Source organism: Pimephales promelas, chromosome 3 (assembly GCF_988280905.1).
Source record: "Pimephales promelas chromosome 3, fPimPro1.hap1.1, whole genome shotgun sequence".
Classification (NCBI taxonomy): Eukaryota; Metazoa; Chordata; class Actinopteri; order Cypriniformes; family Leuciscidae; genus Pimephales; species Pimephales promelas.
In genome coordinates this window covers 29,751,130-29,765,479 of record NC_142771.1, presented here as the reverse complement: position 1 = coordinate 29,765,479, position 14,350 = coordinate 29,751,130, and the positions used below count along the sequence as shown (strand labels likewise).

The 14,350-nt window shown below is 39.6% G+C and overlaps 1 protein-coding gene across 1 annotated transcript; it reads right to left on the bottom strand.

Moving 5' to 3' along the window:
* Window positions 1-2,216: 2,216 nt before the first annotated feature.
* On the bottom strand, window positions 2,217-14,154 carry fscn1a (fascin actin-bundling protein 1a). The gene is made up of 5 exons (XM_039686925.2): window positions 13,205-14,154; window positions 10,492-10,648; window positions 3,353-3,474; window positions 3,003-3,170; window positions 2,217-2,913 (listed from the first exon to the last, which is right to left on the bottom strand). The coding sequence occupies exons 1-5, from the start codon at window positions 14,025-14,027 to the stop codon at window positions 2,708-2,710; spliced, it is 1,476 nt and encodes a 491-aa protein (XP_039542859.1). The 5' UTR covers window positions 14,028-14,154; the 3' UTR covers window positions 2,217-2,707.
* Window positions 14,155-14,350: the final 196 nt, after the last annotated feature.

Below are 14,350 nucleotides of genomic sequence, written 5' to 3'. Positions count from 1 at the left end.
ATATATTATAAATGTATGTATGCACATATATTAAACATTAATATATATTAATACTTACATATTGACTTAAGAAAATAAATATATTTAAATATTTGCAATAAAAATATATTTACATATGCTCAACATATACGAATAATATTAAAAAGAGACCAAAATCAAATATTTAAATATGTTTTTAACATATATTTAAAAATTTAAACACAAGTACAACATATTTTCTTCTATTTAGAATTAATAGATCTAATGGAAATGTATTTATTACTAATATATTTCAATGTGACTTCTGTATGGGTTGCGTGGATTTTAGCGTACGCACACTATTTTCAGTTTAATGTCAGTAATTTTCAATATTTTCTTTGTTAACCAAAACTTTAAAAAATAACTTTTTGTGAATGTTAGAATAAGGTTATAAGGTTAATGTTACAATACTGTTCTACAAACCAAAAATTAACGTTCTATTTCTGTTTGGAATGGGTACTTTCCTGGCTAACCAGGGGAAGGTTAGAAGTTAGAATAGAGAGAAGACCACAAAACCTTTCCTGGCTAGCCAAATACCAAACCTTAAAAAAAATGTTCTGGGAAACAACCTGGTTAGGCATATGTGATCTTGGCATCTCCATTTCCTCATTCATTTTCACATTCCTGTGTTGCTTTTATTAGGATCTTACTGAAATTTGACTCTTTAAATAAAATTTGCAGGGAGGATCACATGCTTTTAATTTGTTTCTTGATCTTCATTGTCTGCTGGCAGGACAGCCTCCACTCACCATTTTAGACTACTTGATCTTCTATAAATGATATTTTTGTTTCTTCAATAACTCTGCAGATGGGGTCGAAATCATTTTGCAAACTGCTGCTCCAGCAATAACACAGAACAAAAGCCTCATTGATGGAGTGGCCGCCAGCAAAAAGAAAAGGAAAAAATGGAGTTGTGGTCTCAAGAGAAAACCAATTTCTCTCATTTTGAGCTCTTCTGCAGCCAGGCAAGCTTTCAAAACAAACTTTGGGAGCTGCGGTCATACTTCAGCAAATTTTGCAGTCAACCCTTGTGACAATTAGCTAGATAAAGGCAAATCACAATTTTATACTTAAAAGAGAATCAATTTTTTTTAGAATTAAAAACAAAAATCACTGACAGAGTTTCATATTCAAACCGTATTTATTTCCGGATTTCATTTGTACCCATGGTACATGAGGAAACATAACCATAATATCAAAACAATATAAAAAGACATTTGTAAAGACTTTACAAAGTATAGATGTGGAATGTCTCCCCACCCCCACCCCCACCCCCCATAATGGCCTTCTAAAGCACAGTCTTTATCATTCCTTAGCAATGCCAGATCAATATTCAAGCTGTAGTATAAACCATTCTTAAGCAGTTCTGCTCAAAGTGGCTGTGTTAGTTTGATGTACACCTGAAATCTAATTAAGCACCAGTTTAAATCTTTAATTGGTCAATCTTGTGTGTGGTGTTAATGTCTTCCTTTTGGCTTTTTCACTGAGGTCTTAATACACTGTAATGTGTGTGAGTGTGTATAATAGAACAAGGTTTATGATAATGTCTGTGCCTTTTGAAAAACAGCAGCAAGGTGACACTTCCAGTGACTTTTCCAGATCAGACCACTGCACGAGTCGAGTGAACACCGATCCCCCGCCATTCCTTTGGGATTTGTCAGGATCAAGAGGAAAAGTGGTTTAAATTGACCATAAATACTGTGTTGAACCTGCAACAACATACCGTTGGCATCACACACCCACAGCTGCACGGCACACAAATTACTGATGACATCACTTTTGAGTTGCAGAAAACATTTCTAATTTTAATATCTATTTCCCACCCCCACCCATTTACAATTCCAGGCACATCCCTTATTATGAGATGAGGGACTCTACGCTACCAATCCAGTTCTCTTGGTTTTTCCTCTTTTTAAACATTAAAATTATTTCTAATGGCACAGATAGTGAGGCAGTTCCATCACTGCCGTACTTCCAATACGAAAAACAAAACAGTGTAGCTCATGGCCATTTCAGTGGTCCAAGAGCTTCCTTCATAACTCTGTCAAGTGTGTAGAACAAAGAAAAAAAAAACAGAAACATTCATACATTTACCTGTAAATATTTCCTTCGCCCTCGGATCATGAGGGAAGGTACATATGACTGGCAATACAGTGGGAGGAGGCATTACATCATCAATAGCTCACAGTCACAAGGTTCTTTAACATATTTCGCTGTGTGTTAATATTAAGAGTGTGAGGTCTGTGCAAAGACGAAGGAGAGGGATCACACTACAATCTGGTACATCAAAATCCTGTGGCTCGACGTGTGGCACTCGCCCGCATAGTCGATCTTCCAGAGAGTGGACCGATTTGAACGCCAGTCAAATATTAGGACAGATTACGAGATGACACAAGGTGTGCTTTAACCACACAAGACAAATTTGGATGCCAGTTAAGTCCCAGAAGTCCCAGTTGAGGCCACTCGTCGCCAATAAAAACCGCGCAACATTGCGGTGATGTTGTGGCACACAAACGCTGGAGTATTTCGACATAATAGAGTATACGTGACTAAAGTAAGCCCCTTCACCTTTAGGTTTTTCTCTGCTATTGGCCCCTGTGCTCACTCATTCAAAAACCATATTCAAAATGCATAACAGAAAGGGGGGGGGGGGGGGAAAGAAAAAGCCACAGTGGTTACTTAAGTGCTTTTAGTACTCCCACATAGTGGAGCCGTCCAGATCATCGGCATTGGCCTTCAGAACTCCTGCGTGATCGCCCTTGAGATATTTCCCCTCGGCTGACTTGATGGCCACTTTGTTGTAGTCGCAAAACTCGAGGAAGAAGTCCACTGGGGTGTCGCTACTGCTGATCACGTTCGCTTCACTGGCCACCATCCAGTACTTCCCTGTGGAGTCTGAGAAGAGATTCAAGGGTTCAAGGAAAGTCTTCAACAAGGTAAAGTCAAAAATCAAAATTGAAACATTATTAAAAGTGCAAACAAACCTTGTAAGCTGTAGGCGCCATCTCTAAACTCCAACCCAAAGACATCATACGAGGAGCGGTTGGAGTCCAGGGTGCCCGTCACCTTCCTGCAGCCGATGAAGCCATGCTCCCCTCTCAGCACGATGAGGGGCCTGTTGATGAGCTTCATCAGGAACTCCTCGCTCTCACCTGGAAAAGCCATTTCTCAAAATCAAGGCTCACAATAGTCAAGCAGCGAATGTTGGTGCTATTGATGCGCCTCATTTAACACGGCCACAGATTGAGTGGCAATCCATCAACATACAGTCTACTAAATCACTGCAGCGTTGCCAAACAAAAGATTGAAAATAGTGTACAACACTCCAGCCCACCTGCTGAGTCAATAGTGGCAGCAAGCTGTCCGTTCTTTTTGGCGGCCACATATTTTCCATTGGCGGCACGCAGGGTTATCTTCTTCCCACGCCACTCAATGTCAAAATAGCAGTTAGCAGACCTGGGTGAAGAGATTATGCATGAAACTATGAAATATAAATCTGGAAACAATACTCCATATTCATACATTGTCATCATAATGATCAAAACCTTAAAACAGAAAAACACGATGTTTTAAAAAAAAATGCTGCGTGTAGATAGTTTTACTGCAACACAGAATGTGTTTGTGAAGGAATAATATTCTAAAGTGCTCTTATTATATTACATTAACACTTAAATAATTTTGTTTCTTTGTATTTTAAATGGCATATTAGGTTCCAAACTGGGAGCCAGGTAAAAAAAAAAAAAAAATTGGTAGGTAAAAACACCATTTTAAATACTGCTGAAAGGTTTGGGTTTGAGTGAGTGAGTGAGTGAGTGAGAATACCATTTTAAATACTGCTGAAAGGTTTGGGTTTAAGTCAGGGGTCTCAAACTCAAATTAACTGGGGGCCGCTGGAGATAGAGTCTGGGTCAGGCCGGGCCGCATCAAGTATTCCAAAAAAAAAAAAAAAAATTTATTTAAGTATTCCAAAAATGGAGCACAACTGTTCCATTCTTCTCAATCTTTATTATTAACGTTTCTTCTGAACTGTTCCTCTGAATTTGATCATTCTTTTCTGTACATGATTGGTTCTTCATGAACCGTCCTTCTGACAGTTGAAGTTAATTTTACAAACGTTCTTTGTCTTTTTCTTATACACAACATCTTTGTGATAGTCATATTTGCTTTTTATTTTCTTTATACAACACTATTATATTGAATGTTTTTTTTTTCTTTTTCCGGAAGGCATTTTTTTTTATTATACTTAGAAAAACTATTATTGCTTTTGAAATACAAATAATTCTTTCTACACATGTATAGTGTCTCAGGCAAATTACTGACGTTGCACATATCAAAGCAAACCTTATCAACCTGTTGGATCAAAGTTCAGTTCACAAATTTAAAAATGAACTAGTTCAGTTCATATTTCATACTTCAAAAAATTAACTAGTTCATATTTCTTTTTTTCCATATGTTGCCTGGAGCTTCTTTTTTATTAGTAGGCTATTATTATTGCCACAGCCCATATACAACCACAGATAATAATTATTTTGTCGATGGGCAGAGTTTGCACAGACATGTAAGATGCTAACAGTAGCTGTGGCCTGATTCGGTGGCACGCTCAAGTTTGTTTCAAATGTATGCGCGCATCAAGCGCGCTCATAATTGAAGCGACGCGCTCATTTTTTCCCGGGCGCAGTATATGTTCGTACTTCGTGGTTGTCTATGGCAACTTGCAACAAACCCACCGTAAGCTGTCACGAGGCTATCTGGTAGCCCAAAAGGGGGGGGTGAACGCAAACGCAACGGCGGGCCGCACTCATATTAAACTTTAATGTCAAGTGGGGGGCCACAAAATATCACCCCGCTGGCCGCAAGTTTGAGACCTCTGGTCTAGAGCCTCCATTTTTGCACTCAGGTTTAAGTCTCATGGCCCTCTATCAGAATCCAGAGTTTTGAGAAGATTGGAGAAACTTAATTTTTCGCCCGAAAAAAAACAAAAAACGAAAGGGGTACCACTGTCGTTTTTTTTTTTGGGTCGAATTTTTGAGTTTCGATATCTCAGCTCTGGAAGGGTCTAGAGCCTCCATTTTTGCACTCAGGTTTAAATCTCATGGCCCTATATCAGAATCCAGAGTTGAGAAGATTGGAGAAACTTAATTTTTCGCCCCAAAAAAAACCCGAAAGGGGTACCACTGTCGGGTTTTTTTTTCGGGTCGAAATTTTGAGTTTCGATATCTCAGCTCTGGAAGAGTCTAGAGCCTCCATTTTTGCACTCAGGTTTAAGTCGCATGGCCCTCTATCAGAATCCAGAGTTTTGAGAAGATTGGAGAAACTTAATTTTTAACCCGAAAAAAAAAAACGAAAGGGGTACCACTGTCGTTTTTTTTTTTGGGTCGAATTTTTTAGTTTTGATATCTCAGCTCTGGAAGGGTCTAGAGCCTCCATTTTTGCACTCAGGTTTAAATCTCATGGCCCTCTATCAGAATCCAGAGTTTTGAGAAGATTTGAGAAACTTCATTTTTCACCCGAAAAAAAAAAACGAAAGGGGTACACTGTCGTTTTTTTTTCGGGTCGAAATTTTTAGATTCGATATCATTTGCATGGATCCATGCCGAAGAAAACGTCTAAATGTCACGATTTTAATGAAGCAGCCTAATGAGTAAAATGTCTATTTTTCCGGCGTCCCCCCAGCTCCTCGTTTAAGCAAAAGGTACGTTAAAAACAACGTATTACATCGACGTTAAACCACGTTAACCGTGTTAACCATAACCTTTTAATTGAAGCGACGCGCTCGTTTTTTTCCGGGCGCAGTATATGTTCGTACTTCGTGGTTGTCTATGGCAACTTGCAACAAACCCACCGTAAGCTGTCACGAGGCTATCTGGTAGCCCATAAGGGGGTGGGGGGGGGACGCGGCAAACGCAGCGGCGGGCCGCACTCACATTAAACTTTAATGTCAAGTGGGGGCCATAAAATATCACCCCGCGGGCCGCAAATGGCCCACGGGCCGCGAGTTTGAGACCTCTGGTTTAAGTGTTTAAAGTCCCCATGAACCGGAAGTTGCAAACGATTTTTCTCCAGTGCTGTGACGTATTTCCAAGTGAAACGGAATATTGAACAGAGGGCAGGGTTTTACTCTAGCGCTCCTCCTCTCCATCTCTCGCTCATAGCAAACTAACGGTTTGAGGGGAGTGGTTAAGCGTTTCCCCACCCAAACTGTGAAACCTACGTCATCAGAAAAAGAAACCGTTCCAGACCGGAAGTAACTTTTCAGATTTTGATTAAAGATTACCAAGGTAAAACATTTTTTTAATATATATTCACTTGCACGGATTAATTGTTCACCACAAGACTAGTAATATGCGCTAACAAAGTAAATAGGTTCAATTTTGATTTCACTGGGACTTTAAGTGAGTGAGTGAGTGAGAATACCATTTTAAATACTGCTGAAAGGTTTGTGTTTAAGTGAGTGAGTGAATAAAAATACCATTTTAAATACTGCTGAAAGGTTTGTGTTTAAGTGAGTGAGTGAGTGAATAAAAATACCATTTTAAATACTGCTGAAAGGTTTGTGTTTAAGTGAGTGAGTGAGTGAGTGAGTGAGTGAGTGAGTGAGCGAGTAAAAATACCATTTTAAATACTGCTGAAAGGTTTGTGTTTAAGTGAGTGAGTGAGTGAGTGAGTGAGTAAAATACCATTTTAAATACTGCTGAAAGGTTTGTGTTTAAGTGAGTGAGTGAGTGAGTGAGTAAGTGAGTAAAAATACCATTTTAAATACTGCTGAAAGGTTTGGATTAATGAGTGAGTGAGTGAGTGAGTGAGTGAGTAAAAATATCATTTTAAATACTGCTGAAAGGTTTGGGTTTAAGTGTTTAAGTGAGTAAGTAAGTGAGTAAAAATACCATTTTAAATACTGCTGAAAGGTTTGGGTTTAAGTGAGTGAGTGAATAAAAACACCATTTTAAATACTGCTGAAAGGTTTGTGTTTAAGTGAGTGAGTGAGTGAGTGAGTGAGTGAGTGAGAATACCATTTTAAATACTGCTGAAAGGTTTGGGTTTAAGTGTTTAAGTGAGTAAGTAAGTGAGTAAAAATACCATTTTAAATACTGCTGAAAGGTTTGGGTTTAAGTGAGTGAGTGAGTGAGTGAGTGAGAATACCATTTTAAATGCTGCTGAAAGGTTTGGGTTTAAGTGAGTAAGTGAGTAAAAATACAATTTTAAATACTGCTGAAAGGTTTGTGTTTAAGTGAGTGAGTGAGTGAGTGAGTGAGTAAAAATACCATTTTAAATGCTGCTGAAAGGTTTGGGTTTAAGTGAGTAAGTGAGTAAAAATACAATTTTAAATACTGCTGAAAGGTTTGTGTTTAAGTGAGTGAGTGAGTGAGTAAAAATACAATTTTAAATACTGCTGAAAGGTTTGTGCTTAAGTGAGTGAGTGAGTGAGTAAAAATACCATTTTAAATACTGCTGAAAGGTTTGGGTTAATGAGTGAGTGAGTGAGTGAGTAAAAATACCATTTTAAATACTGCTGAAAGGTTTGGGTTTAAGGCGAGACAGTACAGGTGAATAGGGTAAAATTTTAAAATAGCAGATATCACCATGAAACTTTCCCAGTTGATTACCTACATTAAGATGAGAAAAAAATGTATTACAAGTTTTATGTAATTTAATGTTTAAATATGCAAATGAGGCATTATCTGATTAAATATGCACTAATTTGCATATCTTTAAAACAACGAAATCTGACTATTGGATAAAGCCAGGTTTAATTTTTTTTTTCTCATTGTGTTCATATAATAGATGGGGAAAAAATTACAGAAGGATTTATGGATATCTACTTTTGTTATCCTGTAAATCAGAATATACCATCAATAGTCTTAAAAAAATGATTTTCGCCATGTTTTTTGGGATAAAATTTTACATAAATCAGGCTAGGAATAATATATTTACAAATCCCTCTGTAAATGTCTTCATAATATAACTAGGTACAAGACTGGAAAATTTGGTGTATATAGGTGCTACTGAAGTGGAGATTTCAGACTTTGAGTATGAGAAAAAAGTCATTTTGAGAAAACGGGCTTTAAAAATTTATATTCTAAAATTCCACACATTTCTACATGAAAACATTGCTAACAAGCAAAATAACTGGCCAAGTTATTGTTTATAACAATTTACATGAAAAATGACAACTGAATAAAACAACATTGCCAAATAAGCAGCCACTGTTGTGTTGCGTGCGCTTTATCTTTATTTACAACGCATTCTCACCCCAAGGCGTCACCTTTGACCATGCTTCAATATTTGACGTTTTAGGCGCCCTTTAGCGTCACTTACATGACGCGATCCTACGGCGTCATCTAACTGACGCTAAAGGAAAGCGTCAGTTAGAGGACGCAGTTAGGTTTAGGTGTGGGGTGGGGGTAGGGTACACGCGATCCTAGGGCGTCATCTAACTGACGCTAAAGGGCGCCTAAAGCGTCAGATATTGAAGCATGTCCAAATGCTTCCCAAGGCATCAGTTAGGTGACGCATTGGGAGTGAGAATGGGCTGTTATTTATAGATTGGCTTCCCATCGACAGCTTGCGTTCAGATGCGCTTCCCGAGGGCATTTCACAGGGTAATACATCACTAATTTTCCTTTTCCCCCTAGCAAGTGACAACTGCTGTAATCTTTTTGATGACTGACGTGAAGTCATTTTCATTCATTCATTCAGAAAGTCCCGCGGAAAGCTAAACCAAATCAGCAAGCGTCAAAACATACCATGTGACGATTGACGAATCACGTTAATCCCCGAGGTAAACAAATCCCCACTTTTGCTTCCACGATTGGATGTTGATTAAAAGGAAATGACCATATTTGGACCTGACAGCATTGTGAAGGAGAGAGATGTGCTTTGTATGTGATGACAGGGTGTATGCAGCGATCGCGGAGCAGCGCGATCATTTAGAACGCAACTTTTGTTGAATTTATGAGAAATTTACAGGCGCAAACTGACAAAGTGTAGTAAAATAAAGACCTAAATATGTATTTCGGACTTTTTTTCAACACAAGTCTGAAAGAATACATGTTATTGAAGTCAAATATCCCAAAATCTCAAAATTGACCAGTGGAAAAAAAAAAAAAAACGATGTTTTTGCCTGCCGTGTCTCGCCTTAAGTGAGTGAGTGAGTGAATAAAAATACCATTTTAAATACTGCTGAAAGGTTTGGGTTTAAGTGAGTGAGTGAGTGAGTGAGTAAAAACACCATTTTAAATACTGCTGAAAGGTTTGGGTTTAAGTGAGTGAGTGAATAAAAAGACCATTTTAAATACTGCTGAAAGGTTTGTGTTTAAGTGAGTGAGTGAGTGAGTGAGTGAGTGAGTAAAAATACCATTTTAAATACTGCTGAAAGGTTTGGGTTTAAGTGAGTGAGTGAATAAAAAGACCATTTTAAATACTGCTGAAAGGTTTGGGTTAATGAGTGAGTGAGTGAATAAAAATACCATTTTAAATACTGCTGAAAGGTTTCGGTTTAAGTGAGTGAGTGAGTAAGTGAGTAAAAATACCATTTTAAATACTGCTGAAAGGTTTGGGTTTAAGTGAGTAAGTGAGTAAAAATACCATTTTAAATACTGCTAAAAGGTTTGGGTTTAAGTGAGTAAGTGAGTAAAAATACCATTTTAAATACTGCTGAAAGGTTTGTGTTTAAGTGAGTGAGTGAGTGAGTGAGTGAGTGAGTAAAAATACCATTTTAAATACTGCTAAAAGGTTTGGGTTTAAGTAAGTGAGTGAGTGAGTGAGGAAGGAAGAAAGGAAGAAATAAAGAAAGCTTTCTTTCACAGGGACTAAATATATAAAAGTGACAAATTTGTGACCTCATTAAATTCTTCAATATTTTAAATAAATGCTGTTCTACAAATAAATTTTAATTGAATTTCGGAAGGATCATGTGACAATGTACGAGTAATGATGCTGAAAATTCAGCTTTGACATCACAGGAATAATTACATTCAAGTAATTGTTAAAATAGAAAGCACAAAGAATTTGAATTGCAATATTTAACAATATGAACATATACTGTATTTTTGATTGAATAATGCAGCCTCAAAAGATAAAACGCTCTCAAAAACACCTTGCCAATCCCATAATTTTCAACGGTGTACATATGTCTAATCACAAACTCTTAAACTAAACGTGGTCTCACCTTAATGTTTTTAAAAGGGTCTATAAATACTAATTTATTATGACTTTAATTTATGGTTATTTCTTATGTTGAAGAAATATGGAGAGCAGATAATAATGCCACTTATAGATGTCAGCTGATTTCCGGTCTAATATTTGTTAGTGATTGACCCACAACATATTGGATGCAAGATGATATTAAAAATTGGACCCACCAGTACACACAGATTTTCCCCAGTCTAGTTTAAAGGCAAGTATGAAAACATTAACTATACTAAGCTCAAATGATACTCTGCATTGTAGTATGTTTCTGTGATTCACACTCACTTGGTCGAGGCAGTGCACTGGAGGCCACCGTTAGCTGTGAGGGTCCAGTATTTGCCAGTGCAGGTCCTGAAGGCACACTTCTTCGTGTCCTTACTGATTTCCATCTGGAAGGTCTCCTGGTCACCTTCTTCATCCTGGTTGGCAGAGAGGTCCATGCCTGAGAAACACAAAAGCATACTGTGAAACCCATTATAAAAACCACCAAACCCCTGACTCTCACAATGCATCTGTGATCTGGATCAGGCAAGCCGAGTGAGCAGAGACGGGGTTAACGCAGTTTAGGGATGATGATCTTTGCGATTACTTGACTAAAGAGTGTTGAATGACAGGGACTATCACTCTGGCAATTGCTTTGGCCTCCTCACACACACACACACAGAGTTAATCTCCTTAGGAATTTTGGACTGTCATATATGCCAGGATGCTTAGTGGGAGGCTTCAGGACAACAATAGATCAATGCATCCGGTTTGTATTTTAGATTCATGAAGCTTGTTGAAAGACCAGACCACCAGTCCCCTACTGCAGGAAATGTAATTAAACTTCATTGTATGCATTAAGACAGACATTCATCAGATAAAGCCTGCATTTAGGGTCTAAACCTCTTTAAAGAGGAAAACATAATTTAATGTCAGGGTTTTGGAAGGAAATATTAGATGCATTAAGGTAAACATCTATGAAATGACATGAAAGACCCATAATTTTATTAATCTCCACTCTAAGAATAGATCCTCCAAAAACACTGTGGTTTATTCTTCAAATATACATGTACCCATACTTCTAATCTGCGATTCACCATGATTGCTTTCATGTTCCCATTTCACCAAGCTCCTAATACATCTACATGAAATTGCGTATTACCACCACAGTGGCCCGGCCTCAGGAAGGCGGATTGAGTTTCCACAGAAATATGCGTGCCTGAATGAGCAAGGAAAATAAATGACCAAGATGAGAAACACATGGCAGCAAATGGAAGATCTGCACAGGAGAGTGACTAAGACACCCGGAGACTTGCTCTAAATCAGTCTTGGGCAGGACAAGGGGGTGGGAAATTCCCTCAATCGTTCTAAGGCGAGGTACGGATCCTCAACCGGCATTTAAATGGTTTGGGAGGATCTTAAGCCACCAGCAGACAGACACACCCCCAACCCCCATCGCTCGATACATCCACACGACAACTGGAGGGAGTCTGTAGCCTTGGCAGCAAAACGTTGTAAAGATATTTCGGATGCTTTGGGTTTATTTCACAATTACAGTGAATTGCCAAACACTTAAATGAACTCATCGGTCAAGCAGCTGCCACCATAAAGCAAAGCAGCAAGGACAAACAATTCTCAAATGAACAAAATATAACGCAAGACACGGTTGGGAAATCATTTTAGCATTTATGGAATGACAGAAATCCGATGTCCTTGCCACAAAGGAAGGAAAAGCAGGAAAGCGAGCAGGGAGAATCCTAATCTTTTACGACAGATGCATTTAAGCGAGTGTGTTTTTGTGCATGCTGAAATGGCTAAACTTGTGCATAGCGAGGCTCTATTGTTCTGCGTGATGGGCTGCCTAAAAGACTCTCAGCAGCTGGGCTGCATGGTGAGCTGGGGCCCAAAGCATGCTGTCTTTGTTCTCCTTCTACCCTCAGCACACGCCTGAAATCTCGACTCCCTCGCTCATTTTCTCAAAGGAACATGCCACAAACATTGAACCTTGGGATTGTATCTCTGAAGGCAAATATTTGATTTAGGGCAGCATGAATAGAGAGGACTAGACTGGGGTCTCAGAGTAGAAAGATGTGATTTGGATGTTGTAGATCAAAATTAAGTCCTGATTGGCATAAACCACTATAAAAGATACCACAAGGCTAAACAAATCACAAACCTAAGAAAGAAAGGACATATGGAAGAGAATAGCATGACCTGCAGAGACCAAGTGCTTCCTGGCACAGGCCCAACACACACTGGCACAGCCTCATCCAGCAATACTGATAAACCAGAGCTGGGATTGCCAAATAAATCCCAGACATCCTCTCTTAATGATGCCTTTTTGTTTCAATTTAGCAGTTATTAAAACATAGCAGAACATCTCATTTCATTTTCATCAGTAATGGGGTAGCTGTAATGGTGACACTGAAAATCGCAATATTTCACCAGTCCAGGCAGCGCTATATAATTTGATCCATTATTTCAGTCTGGCAGTCTCAGGTCAATTCCTCTGGGTGTTTACAGTAATGATTGCCTTCACTCTCAACTTAATTACAGTATGTTGGACTCTCCAAAATACAGCGTTATAGAATTAACAGAAGAATGATTGTGCAAAACTGCAGACAAGTATGGATTTCAATCTCAGCTAACATTTCTATTGTGGCAATAACCAGTGTACTGTAACCCACTGGGAGCCAAATGGAAGCAAAATGGACTTGAATGCACAACCAGATTAACCATTAAAATAATGTTTTGAGGAAACATTTGTGAGTGGACTAAACTGCAGCAAAGTGAAGCATATGGGGTTTTTTTCAGCATTTGCACTGATCCACCCCTGGATCCACACAGGAACCACAAGAGAGGGAAAAGAGTTGAATACCTATAATTAGGAATGAGCTGTAGATAATTATGGAGGATTTACAGGAACCCAACCCTGACTGATGATGCTCACATAAAATGGAACAGCATATCTCTTGCATAGGTCACCATTAAGCATGAATAAATTAGCATCATGTACCTTGCCTGGTGGACACATTCCTCTCGTTGCCAGCGGTGAGGACCACTTGAGGGTGGCTCTGCTCCAGAACAAAAAGCTCGTCTTTGCCAACCTTCAAACTCTTGCCGGACTTCATGGTTCCACTGGGGCCAGAGGGAGCCAGGTACTTCCCAGTGCAATCTCTGAAGACAACCTTCCCGGACCTGAACTCCAGAGTGTATCCCGTGGTCTTGTCGGGCTTCTGGGACAGAGTTCCGTCGTTCTTCAGGAAGCGGTTGTCGGAGGTCTGTAGGTGGTATCTCTGGTCCTGGAAGACCAAGGTGATGAGGGAATCAACGCCCCAGGGAACATCTCGGTCAATGGCGATCTCGTTCTGCTCAGAGCTCAAGTGCGCGTATCTTTTCCTGGTGACGCTAAAGATGTTGACCTGCGGGTGCATGGCAATGTGCACGCTCCATTTCTCTGCGATGGAGATGGTCTGGGCGAAGCAGGTAATTCTGTCCTCGGTGCCGCCCAGGTAGCGCTTGTGAGGCTCAGACTGCAGTGACCAGCGCCCATCATCATGTGCAGTGATTACGAACCGACAGTCCTCGCTCGGGGTCTCGCTGTCACCCGTGACGTTGCCGTCTTTGTCAGCTGCGATGTACCTCCCCAGATGGCTCTTCAGGTAGAACATGTTTGAGTCATCGCCGTCCTGCTCCAAGGTCCAGATCTGTTTCTTCTTCATGCTGGTGGCTGATGCATTGATCTTGAAGCCGAACGTTTCAGCCGTGAGGTACTTGTTCCCACAATTGATCAATCCGAACTGGATTTTAAGCATGTCGCTGGTTCCGTTTTCAGTCATGTTTCTTGTAGGACTTCCTGGTTTGGGTTCTGCTGGTGCACTGTGGATGATGTTGATGGGTCTCTTTGTTTTAAAGGAGCGAGCGTGCGCGCGCCTCTGTCTTTGCAGCCTCACAGCGCGAGCGCACTGACACAGCTGTAGCTTTTATACACATGAGTGATGTCACGCGCGCCGTCCCGCCTCCATTCAGCACACTCACACATTCCAAATGAAGTTAGGAAACACAGATTTTGATAACATGATCAATAGTGGACGCGTTTAACATACTACTACTTTTTGAAATACAGGAGCGGTTCTAATGCGTAAAACAGGCGCGAGCATCC